Here is a 14,897-nt window from a genome sequence, read left to right as displayed (position 1 = left end):
TACACCCACCAGGGAGGGCAGTGTGTGTTGTGGGATTGTGTCCTATGTGCTTGTGCCATGGTGTATAAACTACCTACATAGACTTCTTCATGGATACCAGGGAGGGAGCTGAGGTGCCACTGGGAAAAACAGCAGCAGCGAGCCATCAAAAATGAAATCAGTTCTGTTGCCAGAATAATTACTTGATCCTGAAAATGTAAAGAAATTGGGAAAGAGTCTCTGCAGCCAAAACCTTCTTCTGCTGACTGGTTTGCTGATAGGGGACAGAAAAATGGAGCATCGGTTCTAATTAGTGACGGGAGCTGCTGCCTCGGGATCAAAGGAGAACGCTGTTTGCTGAATCAAGCTAAGATCAAAGTGTCCTACGTGCAGGAAGGGCCCAGTCCTCTTTCTGCTGACGGTGGTGTACCCTGCTCATCCTCTGGGCATGCTGCTTACAGGGTTGCTTAATTACGAAGTAAGGAGGAGGCTGCAGTCACAAGAGAGGGTGTAATGGCCACTGTAATCCAATTCTGAGAGATGATTTGGTGGTGATCGATTCTTTGTCTCTCTGAAGTCATTAAAATTCTGAATGCTTAGAAAATACCTGGATTATATAACTTTGCAGAAGGAAACTTCTTACAACATCCTTTGCTTGATTTTTCTGACCTCTTATGTGTAATTTGACTTAGTAGGCTGTATGTGTGTGCATATATCTATATTTGCATTTATATCTACTCAAGGGAATTCAAGTCCTCATTCCTTAGGCTGCATTGAAAAATCCTTGTCCCAATAGATATGCTAAATTTGAAATCTCTTTTTCCTTCTGTCCTCTGCCTCCCTCCTCTTGCATTAATACAAACCCACATTTTTGCAATGCCTAATTTTGAAATGTTTAAACAAAAATCATTCGGTTGAGTTTTCCTAGTAGTTGTCTTCCTGGGCATACAGGTTTTTAAGTGTATGTGACTTTGTGTGCCTCCATCTGTGTTTTGGGCCTCAAGTGTTGGTGTGGAAGAATGCAGTCACAAAAGTACTTGCATAGATGGACAAGTGCATGTGAAAATGTGTTACATTTTCTAGTAGTCTTGAGATGGTGGAGCTTCTGAAGAGGGTTTGGCCTTTGCTCTTTTGGCTGTCTCACTGGGAAAGGAGTCATGTTGCAGTACTGCCCGCCCAGTGCTGTGCTGACACACCACCCTACCCAGTTCATGCTGCTGGGAGAGGACTTTGCCTACCTTTCCTCTTGCCTTGCTCAAGCTTCCATGTCAGAAGTGGCTGTGTGTGTTTTCCCCAGCTGTAGCCCCGCAGGAGCCACTCAGCTTGACAAAATGAGTCTTAAGTGGCACCTTCCTTGTATGACAAAAGAGCCAAAAAAGGACAAAAGAGCAGCTGGCATGCCCTGGGCTGTGTGAGGTAAAGGCAAGATTGAGGCACTGGCTTGCTTGGTGGTTTAACAAGGCAGAGATAGGACAGTGGTGTGTCTGGGGTAGTGCTCATGTTGCAGGCCAGGTTCAAAGCACCTCCTCTTGACAAGAGAAATGAATAGAGAGCTCAGCTCCTCCTTAGTGCTTCCGTGTTCCATGGCACTCAAATTAAAAGCGATGCTGTGGTGCCTTGAAAGGAAAAGGAGATAACGTGGGCTGTGGGGTGTTGCAGCACACAAGTGGGGTTACTGGCAGGGAAAACGGAATATGTGTTTTCTTTCATTTTTAAAATTGCTCATGAATACTTCGGGAAATTCTCAAATGAAGCAAAAATTATTTTTACGGTGAATAAATTACGCATGTTCTATTTTAGTGTTTTTATTATTCTGCAGGATGTTTACACTCAACTAATAATAAATATTAGGAATAGGAAGAGGGTGATTAGACAAGAAAATCTCATCAGCTTGATGACTGAGTGATTGATGTAACTAATCCTGCAAAGCAAACTGCAAAGTCTAACTTTTCCAGTAAATTGGAACACTCACACTTAAGTATTACCTTTTTTGAATGACAAGAATTTGAACGTGTGGGTTTTTCATGGAATGGAAAGTGGAAGGGATAAGGAATGAAGCTGAAAAACACATAGTGCTGTTCCAAGTTGGACGAGTAGTTTCTTTTCCTCTCATGGAGAGGATCTCATGAGATCTATGCCGAACATAACCATGTTGGAGAGAGAGGTCAATCCAATAGATGTTCAAATCACTGTGACTCCCCGCACACTGGTTAGCACATGGATGATGCTAGACTGGATGTGTAGTCATGGCAAGATAGCCTTCAAATTTCAACCTGCAGAAAAGACAATTCCTTGTCTGAGTCATATTCAGCAAGAGATGTCTCCAAAGTTGACATGGATCACTTCTGGGCTTTGGGCCAGTGCCACTGCCTGGCCAGCCATAAGAAAATGAGGAGTCCAAAACCATTCCCAGCCTGTTGCCCACAGGCCTGGCTGGAAGGCAGATGCCTTGTGATAAAGGTGATGCCTATTACTGACTCTTCACGTTATTTACTTCTGCTTGCTACTGGCAGACTTGCATAGGATATTGATGGATTAAGCTTTCACCAGCTGTTTCTCATCCAGCCACCTCATTCTCTGAGAAGTTCGCACTGGAGACTGTTTACCTAAGAGTTTCCCAAAACGTATTTTTAAATAAGTCCCAAGACACTGAGGAAAGTCAGACTCAGGGTGCTTTTTTCCTCATGAAGTAAGGAACTTGTGAACTTCACTTGAAGAGATTAAAGTAAAATTTTGTCTGACTCAGTTCTGAAGCATTTCTGAGCCTCCCTGAACTACTTGGCGCTTTAGAGGTAGGAGATGTGGTGGAAGGAATAAAAGTTTGGAGGAGGTGGCTGAGAATTTGCGAAGTTCTTGAGTACTGCAACTCTGGAGCAGGCAGTTCAAACATCAGAACACATGGAAAGCTGTTCAGGGGCTAGAACCTTTGGATTTTTGTAGCACCTGAAGCTCAGCACTTCCAGGCTCTGGTGCCGCATTTCTACATTAGGCAGTCTGGGAAGGATCTCAGCAGACAAGCATGTGGGAGATGCTCACCTTTTCCTCAGACATCAGCCTGTTCCATTTCTGGGTAGTTCAGACAGAAAACTATTCTCATGAAGTATTTCATCTTCAGCAAACTCCTGTCTCTTGGCAGAAAATAGAAACTTTGCAGGCAGCCCTTCCTGGATTCAGCAAGAGAATGGTGTGGTCTGCAGACAACACCTGGATGCTAGCAGTATTCTACTGTTGCCTTGGAGCTTGAAAACTCCTTGCCTTCTCCAGTACCCTCCCACATGTTTTGAACAAGAAAGTGGTGAGCTGTCATATAGAGACATAGCTTTTTGTAGTCAATGTTTTCATTTTGTGGAGAAAAATGGTTTAAAGCATTTTAGTGCTACTTGAAGTGGTGATGGAGACCCCTTGGTTAATTTCATTCTCCATGATTTTGGTGGCAGGAACAGAGATATTTTCCTGTGTGACTTGCAGTCTTAAAATGGCAGCCTTGAGCTGCTGTACTGGGAAGCTGGGGCTTATCAGGCTTTCATCCTTGTCCAGTCTGTGTGGGATGCAAAGAAGTGAATGGTGGACATCTTGGAAAATAAGCTAGATTTGATGAGATCCTCCCTTAGCAATAGTAACTTTTCATCAGTTAAATAGAAATGCTTGGACTGGAAAATATTTTGACTTTTATCCTTTTAAATTAAAAATATTGCTAAAAATACTTCTGGTCTTGCTGTATTTTACGAGACATAGAAGTGGGAGGAGAACTGTGTTTCTTGGTTAATATTGCAGTTTATTTTTCTCTTTTCCTGATGTTTGGTATTATTAAGATTGATGGGCTTGAAAATATATCTTATTTTCTTAGACACAGCTTGGTTGTTCTTATGGTTCTTTGCCTGTTGCCAAAAAACTCCCAGCTGTTCTCAGAGGCTCTGAAACTAAAATGCCCTCACTTAACAGGACCACATATCTACATCTGTCTGTAAAAAAGGTCTGCATGACAGCAAAGTGATCTGTGAGGAAGGAATATAATTCCTTTTAGCCTGATGTAGTAGGGTACAGGAGTGTAGAAATGGGATACTGTGTTGTGACCTGCAAGTGTATGGGGCCACCTGCAGTGCTACAAACTGTGTCCTTCTCCTGAAATGTTTGAACTGTGTGTGTCCTTCTCTTTCCAGGTCTGGTGTGTCCTCTGGAGGTGTCAGTCAGTTCAGGGAGCATCCAGGTTGCCCGAGGCCAGACAGCAGTGTTGCCCTGCACCTTCACCACTAACGCTGCTCTCACTAACCTTAATGTCATCTGGATGGTCATTCCTCTTTCTAACGCCAACCAGCCTCAACAGGTGGGTCTTTTCTTCCTGGAGCATGTATTTCCTTGGGGCTTTACTGTTCCCCACCCTGTTCTGGGTGTAGGCCCTCTACAATGCTGAGTCTATGGCTGTCCCAGAACTTCATTGTCCCTTCACTGCTGAACATGCCCTCTGGATATCACATCAATCTGTTTCTTCAATGCTTTGTTAACAGGTGCACATTGTGTCCTTGGCTGGATGTACAGCTGGGGCAAGTGTGTGTGATACTGTGTTGCTGCCCTGGGCCCCTAGTGGTTTGTGTGTTCAAAAGACCACTGGAGATGTAATCCAAGTTTTGGTGCATTGGATACGGAATTTGGAGGGCCTGGGAGTAGCTGCAGCTTTAAACCTGTGAAATCTATGTAAAATGTCCTCTAACACATAACCTCGCATAGACTCATCGCCCCTTTTACTTCCCCTCTTATTTTTTCACTGTCTGTAGGTTTTGCAAGTCCATTCTTACGAATACTAGCAAATGAGATTATATAATGGTGGGCACAACAATCATAACCCGAGATATGCTGGCCTGTTTTTTGCCCGCATGCTCTGACAACAGAAGAACACCATTTCTCTGAAATACATCTATCTTGGGTCATGCTGCCCTCATCACATTTTGTATTCAGTGTGAGAACCTGCACTGAAGAATACTTGCTCCTCAGGGACTTGGTCTGAGCACAGTCTGACTGGCGGAGGCTGTGCAGGTTCAAAGGTTGCCCTGCTTGTCATTCAGCTCATCCCAAAGATGTTCAGTAAGCAGTGTCAAATCATGGCAGGATCTTACTGATGGGAGACTCAAAAGGATACTGTCCACTGGGCAGATGCTTTCCATCAGAGTATTCACTGACCTGCAGAGAGCTTCTGCTTCTGTACACTGATCCTGTCCAGACGGGTAATGACTATCATATGAAGAAGGCTGGTATTGCAATTCCAGCTATGCCAGACGATTTGGGTCTCTTTCTGGTCTGTTACCTTTATGAACATTTTTATTGACGTAAAATGGGTTCCTCTTTTGGAAAAAACACCTGTGCTAGGATGTATATTGAGCTTTGGTTATTTAGAGGTCCTTTAGCAACTGGTCCTTTCGGCTTTGGAAGCCCCTGCTTTGCTTGAATGTTCTTCCTCCTTGCTTAGCTCCCACAGAGTGTTGTTTGAGCCTTCCTTTCTTTTCCAGGTTATTCTCTACCAAGGGGGTCAGATCTTTGGTGGTGCACCCCAGTTCTATGGGCGAGTGGGGTTTGCTGTGACAATGCCAACCACCAGTGCCTCCATCTTCATCAACAACACTCAGCTATCGGATACTGGCACGTACCAGTGTTTGGTCAACAACCTTCCCGACCGAGGCGTCAGGAATATTGGAGTCATTGGACTTACTGTCTTGGGTGTGTTTATTGGTATTATGGGGAAGAGGGGGGGAACAGGGACAGGGGGACCTCTGTGCATGATAGCGCATCGTGAGCAGTACGGTACGGTGGGCCTTTGAGCCCACACACATCCCGTGGTGAGGGATGGGCTGCCTTGTGGGTACTGTGGGAGTTTGTAGGGCACATAGACTTCGTATGCAGGCAGCGTGTAATGAAGTTTAAAATATGGTGGAGAGAGTTTTTGTGGTGGTATTGTGATATGGAGTGGCAAAGAAGCAGGAGTAAAGTACGAAGGCATCCTGGAGGGCTGAACGGAGCATAAGGGGTTTGGTGCATAGCAACAGGAGAGAATTACTTTATATCTTTGCTTCCTTTCCATGAAAGCAGTTAGTTCTGGATGCTCCCACTGATGCTAAATACTCCAAAGTGCATGCCATTATAGGGATATGAAAGCAAAATCCAATCACAGTAAATTTTGTCTGCAGCTCTGTTAACTTTCACCATCCTTGCTGTCTCAAAGACAGAAATATTCACCTTTATCTCAAGGGAGGGATCTAAGAGATCTGGGATCTAAGAGAACTGGGTCCTGTGAAAGTCAGCAGCAGTCTGTAACCTTGATGGGCTGGTGGGTCAGGAATCTTTGTGTGAATTGTCGCCCCCCAAACCATAAAGAGTTCCTGTCTGCTGCCTCATTCTTGTCCCCTTGACAGCTCATGCCACAGTCCTTGCTTTCCCCAGCAGCACACATCCAGAGTGAGCCTGCATTCCACTGTTTGGTCACATTTCCTGATTCTCTATCACCTTCCCCCTTCTCTCGCAGTTCCTCCTTCTACCCCGCTTTGCAGGATCCAGGGGTCCCTGGACGTTGGCAGCGATATCACACTGACCTGCAGCTCAGAAGAAGGCATCCCCCGGCCTACATACCTCTGGGAGAAACTGGACAATGTCCCCAAGTTGCCCCCAACTGCCACACAAGGTGCTCATTTTGTTGATTATCCTCTTATTTCCCGGGTGGCAGCCTGGGCTGTCCCTTGTCTGAGCTGCCAGGGGTGGCATGGCTCATTGACCGTCTGCCATCGTTTGCATGGTCCCTTTATTGGAATGAAGATTCCTAAAGCCCACAGTGGACTGGGTACCCTCCAGAGGCCACTTACATCTTCATGGTGGTTTTTTTTTTTTGGTACAGAAACACGTTCCCCACTGAAAAACAAGGACTGGGTTGAAAGGAAGAGAGAGAGTGTGGTTGCTACATTTTGGCATGTGGCTACAAATTTCAGCTGCCAACTCACCTCCATTTTAAACCAAATGAAAGGCTTGTAGAATGGAAACTGGGGAAAGAGAGGCAGAATCATCCCAGGAAAAGATGATCAGCTTTTCACACTGATTCCACAGGTCTCCAATAAATTACTGCCAGAGCTGCTTTTCAGATATTTGGAGAAGCAGGGCTGTGATCAAACTGGTGTTTCCCAGCCTCAAGTCCCATCCATAAGTTTTCTTAGTCTAGGTATCCTGATCAAATACTGATAGCTGTACGTTTGCCCTTTAGCTTGCTGTATTTTAAGAATATGCCAGCTTTCAGTTTCATATACTTTAGGAATGAGGAATATTGGCAGAGCAGGAGATGGGAAGCCCAGGGATGGGAGAGTAGAGGTTCTGCAGAGCAAGACTGAATTCAACAAGTTGATCTGGACATAGGTAATTTTGCATCTTTCTTCCCTGTTCTCACACAACACTGAGAGTCCCAAGCTTTCATCTGCAGAAATTCCTCTATAGGAAGAGAAAGAAACATCTAGTGTAAGCTCCTTAAGGCCTAATCTTGTCTCTGCGGGTGTACATGCACGCACAATGCTTCCATCTCAAGGTTATTTCCTAATTTATTTCTCTCTTAATAGTCTCACACCAATATTCTCTATTTGCTGGCTTTGCCTTTTCATGGTTTTCCTCAAGCGGGGGAGGGATTTAAATCCTTCTTTTCTCTCTGACTAGACCAAGTCCAGGGCACTGTCACTCTCCGAAATATCAGCACTGTGTCCTCAGGTCTTTACCAATGTGTGGCTTCAAATGCCATTGGAACCAGCACTTGCCTTCTGGACCTGCAAGTCATTGCACGTAAGTGTTTTTCCAGGGGAGGCTTGGCCACCTGCTTCTGTCTTGTGACAGTAAGGTGTGTAACCATGTTTGCTGTGAGCCACCACGTGCCTCTCTATCAGAAGACAATCATGCCCTGGAATGGGAACATTGCCTTTCTCCCCTCCCAAGCCATGGTAGCTTCATGTGCTTACAGATGGCCACAGCCCATGCCTGACTCCTTCTCCATGCTCTGTTCAATCATCTCCACAGCTCATCCACGGAGTATCGGCCTGATTGCAGGAGCGGTGGCCACAGGTGCCGTTGTGCTCGTTGTTTGCATTGTGTTGGTGGCTGTAGCACTGTTCTACTGGAAAAATAAACACAAAGAAGAAGAGGAGGAGGAAATTCCCAATGAGATAAGGTAAGGGTCAGTTAAAGCTGGTGGTGGGGGATCTCCGAGCAAAAGCTGCGGCTGACAGGAGCGAAATTGGAAATCCTGTGTTTGTTAATCCTGGGTGTGTTCCCTGGAGTCAGGGGAAGATGTCCATATATGTCCAGAAAATGAAGAATGGTAACAACAGATTTTGTTTTCAGTATTGCCTTTAATGAGAGCTTTGGCTTCATAGAATCACAGAATGGTTTGAGTTGGAAGGGACTTTAAAGTTTATCTAATTCCAACCCCTCTGCCAGCAAGAGGGTTGGGACTTCATGTTGTTAGCTCTGTGGGACAGTGATGTGGTGGGAATTCTGACCCATAATGCCAGACAGTGATAGCTGAAAAGCTCTGGAAATACAGCTGTGATATTCTCTGGTCACACAGGTTACAGTCACAGCTATCACTGTCTGGCACTGCCTGACTTTCTTTGTAGACACATGAGCATGGGTAATTTGCCTCAGTGGCAAATTCAGCACATGGAGCACACGGGTAGGTCCTGCAGAGAGGGATGAGCAGGCAGGCCAGGGAGCAATGCTGATTCACACTGGTGCTCTCCTTCTCCTTGAATTGATGGTGTTGACCCCAGCATGGTGGTTGGGGGTGGGGGTGTTGGACAAGTGGGCCAGCGTCCTCCACTTGCTCTCACACCTTCTCCTTCCCAGGGAAGATGACCTGCCACCCAAATGCTCCTCTGCCACAAAGACCTTCCACGCTGATGCGTCCTCATCAGAGAACGACACCCTCACCTCCTCCAACACCTACAACAGCCGCTACTGGAACGACCCCAAAGCCAACCACGCCACGGACTCCTTCACCCGCTTCAGCAACAGCAACGATGCCCACCAGCCCCCCTTCTCCCGCTCAGGGAGCACCAGTGCCCGCCCCGTCTACGCCAACGGCGGCCACCCGTCCCCGGCTCCCCCTAAGACACTGGTGGTGACGGCCAGCACGGCGCCGTCGCCTCAGGAGGTGATCCGGAGCAACGGCTCTGTCAGCAGGAAGCCCCGGCTGCCGCACACCCGCTCCTATGCAGTCAGCCAGGCCACGCTGGAGCGGATCGGGGCTGTCCCCGTCATGGTGCCCGCCCAGAGCCGGGCTGGCTCCCTGGTGTAGGACTGTGGTGGCGGCTGAGAGACGAGCAAGGAGCCTCTCACCCCTGGTGGGGTGAAGAGACCCTACTCCTTCCTGAAAGGCAGCAAGGTGGCGGGGGGTCACACACTTACCTCTCCACCTGCCCGCCCCTCTGGAGGCTGCTGCCAGCTGGTGGGACAGCCCTGTCCCAGCTGCTTTCCCCCCAGCTGCTGGAGCTCCCCGTGCCAATGGACGCCACAGATGTGCCAAGGCCAGAGGAGCAGGGAGGTGGGACGTGCTCCCGGGCTGCTGGGTCCCAGCTGCGACATGCGCTCGGGCCTGACCCTGGGGGGAACTTTTGCGTTTATTTCCTGTTGGTTTTGTTGGGGACTGATTCCATCCATTTTGGTCTTTCAGGGAGGTTCGGGAGATATATATATATATATTATTTTTTTCCGTTGTTGTTGCTGTTTTGTTTCCAAGAGGACGACAACCTGCGTGGGGGCAGGGAAGGCTGAGCAGCCCCAGCTTCCCAGGCCCTGGCTCTGCTGTTGGATCAGGGAGTACTGTGCACCAGGGCTGGGTGTGGGGAGGCATGGGACAGGCTGGAGGGCCAGATGAAGGCACAGCCACCAGCCCAGGCACGGGGATGGTTGGGTGAGGGTGTGGACTGGGAAGCATTTGTCTTTATTTTCTACAGTTCTTCCCCCCACCTCAGCACACACAGACACACACTGGCACACACACACAGACACATGCAGCTCCTCAGACCGGGTGTTTCTCCTGCACTAGGTTGGAGTGCCACCAGAGCCCTGTTTATAGCTGTGGAGGATGCAGCTGTCTGAGCATCTTTCCCTGAGACACTCGCTCGGTGCAGGGTGAGGCTGCACCACTGCTGCTGCTGTTGCTGCTGCTGCTGCTGCTCTAGGGCTTGGATCTCTTTTTTTCCTTTTCTTGGAATGTTGCTGGGGTTATTCAGGAGGCAGGGTGGTGTGGTGGAGCACCAGGCAGGTTCCTGCGGCATCTGTTGCCCCTGGGCTGCTCTGGTTTAGGGCAAGTGACTTCAAACCCCACAACTTTGATGTTTGCATGGTGGATTTTATTCATCAGGCTATGCAGGGCTGGGCAGCATGGCAGGGCACATGTTGTGCTTGGAGCCTTCACAGAGAGGCATCAGAGTTTTCATTCCTGCTCTCCCACGTGCACAGACATGTCAGCAGGATTTGTTTCCTGCTTTAGAAAGCAGAGGGTTAATGGAAGCCCACACACTATCTCTCTGCCTCCCCCATTTTCCCACAGCATCCTGGGACTGGGTACTGGTGGCATCTGCCAGTGGCCCTGCCATCTCCTTGCAGCCTGGCAGGTGGTTGTGGCTGGCACCTCTACTTTTTTCTATTGCAACTAAATAGCCTTAATCAAAGCCAAGAGTTGAAACCTCTGAAGGAACCTGATGCCATTTGGAGGGCTGGACTGAGGGCTGGGATTTCCCCTCCTAGAGAGCACTGGTTCAAAGAGGCCATGCCTGGATAGTGGTTTTGGCCCTCCTGCATAACACCAAGCCTTGCGCAGGCAAAGGCAGTGATCACCTCAAAAAGCACCAGAGCCCTCCCAGGTCTGCTCTTGGAAAAGCAATGTGGGGAGTCACAGGTGACTTTCCATAGTTCTCACATTGGAAAAAAGGGTCTGTTCAAGCCAACAGACTCTTCCTCATCCCCACTTTCCTTGTCCCGGCACGGCTTTACTTTCCCTAGCAGTGCACAAACCTTGGGCAGGGCCTTCTACCTGAGCAGTACAAATGCAAGCACAGACTCTGAGGAAGAGGAGGGAGAGGTGAGGGCTGGGTTCCCACATGGACACACTGGCTTTTTGGGAGACGGGGAGCTCCCAAGCAGCACTAGGTTTGAAGCTTGGCTGAGATTTTGTGCCTTCTTTTCTTAAAATAAATTAAAAAAAAAAAAAAAAAAAAGGAAAAATAAAAAAGGAGATAAAAAATTTCCAACTTCCCTTCTTTCTCCCTCTGCAGCACTGCATCCAGAATGTGTGCAACCCCCCTGGTGGTGCAGGCAGGCGGTTGCTCTGTGTGCACACATTTCACTGGAGCACTCCTGTTTCCTGCCGGTTTGCTCGCTTTGCTGCTGGGTGGTGGGATTGATGGGGGAAGAAGAGTGGCTTTAGAAACCCTAATGTGGGAAGAAAAAACCCCAAAACAATCAAAGAAAAGCCCAGACACATTCTCTCTGCTTTCGAACAACCCCTGTGTGACATTTACAGGAACACTGCCCTCAGCAGGCGCCCTCCTCTGTTGGGAAAGCTCTTCTGGTTCCTACCCTCCATAAGACTGTTTGCTCCTCTTTCTTTGTTCTTTCTAATTGTATAAAATTCAATAAAATTTTATTCATATAAAAAAAAGAACTTCTGCCTGCTTGCTGCTGCTTTTTTTTTTCTTCCTCCTACCTAATTCTGTGACTACAATGACTTTGGCCATTAACACTTATCCTTGATGTGACTGGCAGTGGGCAGTGACCATGCAACCGAGAGCTGAATGTTATTAGGCCAGCCTATTTGGTAGTGAGCTCTGCTACTAGAGCCTTGTTTTTCTCATTCATAACAGTCTGACACATTGTCCTTGAATATACAATTTCCCAGGCTTGCAAGGTTGCCACTTCTCTAGACAAAGGTGAGTTTGATTTTCTGTCTTTTGGCAGGGGAGAGCCTATGTTGCCTTGTGTGATGTGGGAAAATGTTTTTTATAATTGCCAAATTTTGCTCAAATATTGGTTTTCCAATCAAAAACATGGCGTGTTTATCCCAGATTCAAAATCTAAGGCAGCCACTGACTTTCTTGGGCTTGAATAAGTTTGATGAGGGAAACTGTTAGGAATTTAACAGAAGTGCTGATCCCCATAAGACAGAGCATGAAGTTTCAGTATCTGAGCATTCACACTCTCAGGGCATAAGGGGACTGCAAAGCATACCCTTCCTAGTCTGTATCAACAGCTGCTACCAGAAGGTTATTATTAGCTAGGGCAACCTGATGTTTTGCTAGGGATTTTGCATTTTTTCTCTCCATGTTTCATTTTCCCTATTTCTTCTCTAAAATCCCACAAATATTGTGAGAGTCATTATTAAAACCAGAAACCTACAGATCCAACAGCAGTGGTAATTCAGCCCTGCTGCACATGCATCATGTTCTCACTCATTTCTGGGTATTTTTCAAAACCCACTTCCAAATGCTCTTGTAAATGTCTTTTCAGCTATAGACCTTACTCTAAATAAGACAGCTGCATTGCCATTTTCAGGAATCTTAATGTTTCCATTTATCACCTTTTGATTGTGCAATCTTGATGTGACATTAATAGCATCTTTACATTTTATTCCCATGATAGCCCTGTCAGTATTTGGCTGTAATATCCATCCCTTGCCATTGGTTTGCTTCTTATGTCATCCTTCTGCATGTCTTGTTGATCCAGAGCAGAATGGTTTACTGGCTTTGTGCAGCACCTGGAATGCTGGAGTTTTAACCTGTAAATTGTGCCTTTGAGGCATTGCTGCAATACAAATAACTGAAAAAACCTGCCAAAACCTAGTTAGATAACTTGGTAGTGCTTCAGAGTTTTAATTTATCACTAAAAATCAAACAGGTTCAAGCTAGTGCCACAGTAAGTGAAAGTCAGCATTTAAATGGTCAGGTTTGCTGACAGCCTTTAGCCCCAGGTGTGCCACAGGGATTGTCCATCACGCCCCATGGATGACACTTTAAATGCTGGTACCTATGGCTATGTCACCTTCTACCAAAGAATGTCAGAGGGGAACTTGTTCTAAAACAAGGATTAACTACTTTTGAGTGCTGAAACAGAAATAACCAGGAGAGGATGCTTGATGCTTTAGAAGTGGATATCTTTTTAGAGGTTGGTGTAGATGAGAGCTCAGTTAAAAATATTTGGGAAAACTGGTCTGCAGACTGCCAGAAGTTTTTTTTAACTTGCACAGCTTTTGGACTCATATCTGCTGATTCATCTGAACTAAAAAAAAATTAAAATTACTCAGATGCCTGCACTTCAACACACTCTTGCTGGAACACAGATGAGTTTCCAGCAGAAACCAGTCTAACAGATGGTATCCTGTCCAAAACTCCTGGTTTCCCCATGAAGATGGGGGATGCTCAGGACATCTGTCTTCCTTACATCATGTTTTAGGCCCTCATTAAGAGGACATCAAATCAGGGCAGCCTCAGATGACACCCAGGACGTAATTGGATAACCAGTACTGGGCAGAGGAAATCAAATGTATTTGTTATACTGGAGGAATGTTCATGATAATCATGTTTTCATCAAGTAAATTGGTAAGCTTTTGCAGGTTACTGGATTTTTCTTGAAAGCAACATTTGGCATCCCAGCCTCATTCACTTAAGGCAAGCGTCTCTCTGTGTCTGCACTCCAATCAGGATCTTCCCAGCCACGGCACCACTGGTTTGTGAGCCAGTGGGTGAGTCTGTGCATGTGTCTGCCAGCACCAGGTGAACCCAAAATGGTTCAGCAGATTCTCTTATGATGGTATTGAACATTTCTAGTGCGTGGAAAACTGAGGAAGTACTTGCCTTTCACAAGTTAACTTCTGAGCAAACCCAAGCACTCACATTAACTCATGGCCTCTGTTTAACAGAGACCTGGAGCAGAGCTGTTGTCAGGTTTCTCAACGACTGAGTCACCTTTCTTTAGGTGCTTTTCCCAACTGCTGTTGTCTATCCTGCTTGCAGCTTGTTTTCCTGATGCCAACAAAGCAGTGTTCACCCACTGCACCCTTGTTACAGGTCTGCTCTTGCCATGAGAAAGGCAAGACGTGGTGGTGAGGATCAGGCATGTGGATGTTGAGAGAGGGAATGCAGTGTCACGGAGCTCACTGAGCCATGCCTCTTTTTGGTGGGGGAGGAGGTGGACATTAGGGACAAAGCAAGCCTTGAAAGCAGGGGGAGTGAAAGGCTGTGGTGCATTTTCTTCACATTGCCTTCTTCCATGTCTGTGTCTGTGCACTGCACGTGCCTGGAGGATGTTACTGAGAATTACCAGGTCTGTGACCTCCTAAGCAAGGGAGGGCACATGCAAGGCATTTCCTGAGCCTTGGCACTAGCTCAGAGCTCTTGTTGGCTGGTAGACAGCACAGAGAAGGGTTTTTTTAGGTCACCTACACAGGAGGGGGAGTGGGAGATAATATGTGGCAAGAGCTTTGGACATGTGAATGCAGTTTTTTTGGGAGGAGAAACTTGGTAGTCTTGGGACTTCCTGACTCCAGAGCTCTGGCATATTTTCTTTGATGTGTTTCCATGGACAATGACAGCTAAAGAAGCACTTTTCCCTTCCCCGTAGCAGAGAGCACTGCTGATGTGCAGGAATGGCGCAATGCGCATGGCTAAGGATCAGACTCCTCTCTAAGCCTTCTAATGCCATTTTCTGCTTCTTGTTTGTTCCTGATTTCCTCCTTCCTCCCACTTCCTCTGTAACATGTTTGAATGAGAAAGTGGGTTGCCAGGAAATTTAATCTAGCCGTGTAAAAACAAGCAAAAAACCCCCAACCCCACAAAACAAATAGCAGTAAAGAAGAGGGATTAAGACGCAGCTTGCGTGGTTGGCTGGCAAGTGATTCTTTAGCAGTG

The 14,897-nt window shown here is 46.8% G+C and overlaps 1 protein-coding gene across 3 annotated transcripts in view; it reads left to right on the top strand.

Moving 5' to 3' along the window:
* Positions 1–11,659, top strand: part of IGSF11 (immunoglobulin superfamily member 11) — a 106,133-nt gene extending 94,474 nt beyond the window's left edge. The window contains exons 2-7 of one of the 3 annotated variants that reach the window (XM_063419909.1): positions 4,140–4,303; positions 5,481–5,688; positions 6,491–6,646; positions 7,657–7,779; positions 8,011–8,161; positions 8,839–11,659. In XM_063419909.1, the coding sequence (XP_063275979.1) occupies positions 4,140–4,303; positions 5,481–5,688; positions 6,491–6,646; positions 7,657–7,779; positions 8,011–8,161; positions 8,839–9,289 (1,253 nt within the window). In that variant the 3' untranslated portion in view covers positions 9,290–11,659. Of the gene's footprint in view, positions 1–4,139; positions 4,304–5,480; positions 5,689–6,490; positions 6,647–7,656; positions 8,162–8,838 lie in introns of all 3 variants that reach the window. The other 2 variants (XM_063419908.1, XM_063419910.1) reach the window with 2 other exon arrangements.
* The last annotated feature ends 3,238 nt before the right edge of the window (positions 11,660–14,897 follow it).

This window comes from Prinia subflava, chromosome 28, assembly GCF_021018805.1.
Source record: "Prinia subflava isolate CZ2003 ecotype Zambia chromosome 28, Cam_Psub_1.2, whole genome shotgun sequence".
NCBI classification, from domain to species: domain Eukaryota; kingdom Metazoa; phylum Chordata; class Aves; order Passeriformes; family Cisticolidae; genus Prinia; species Prinia subflava.
This window is presented reverse-complemented; position numbering and strand designations above follow the sequence as displayed.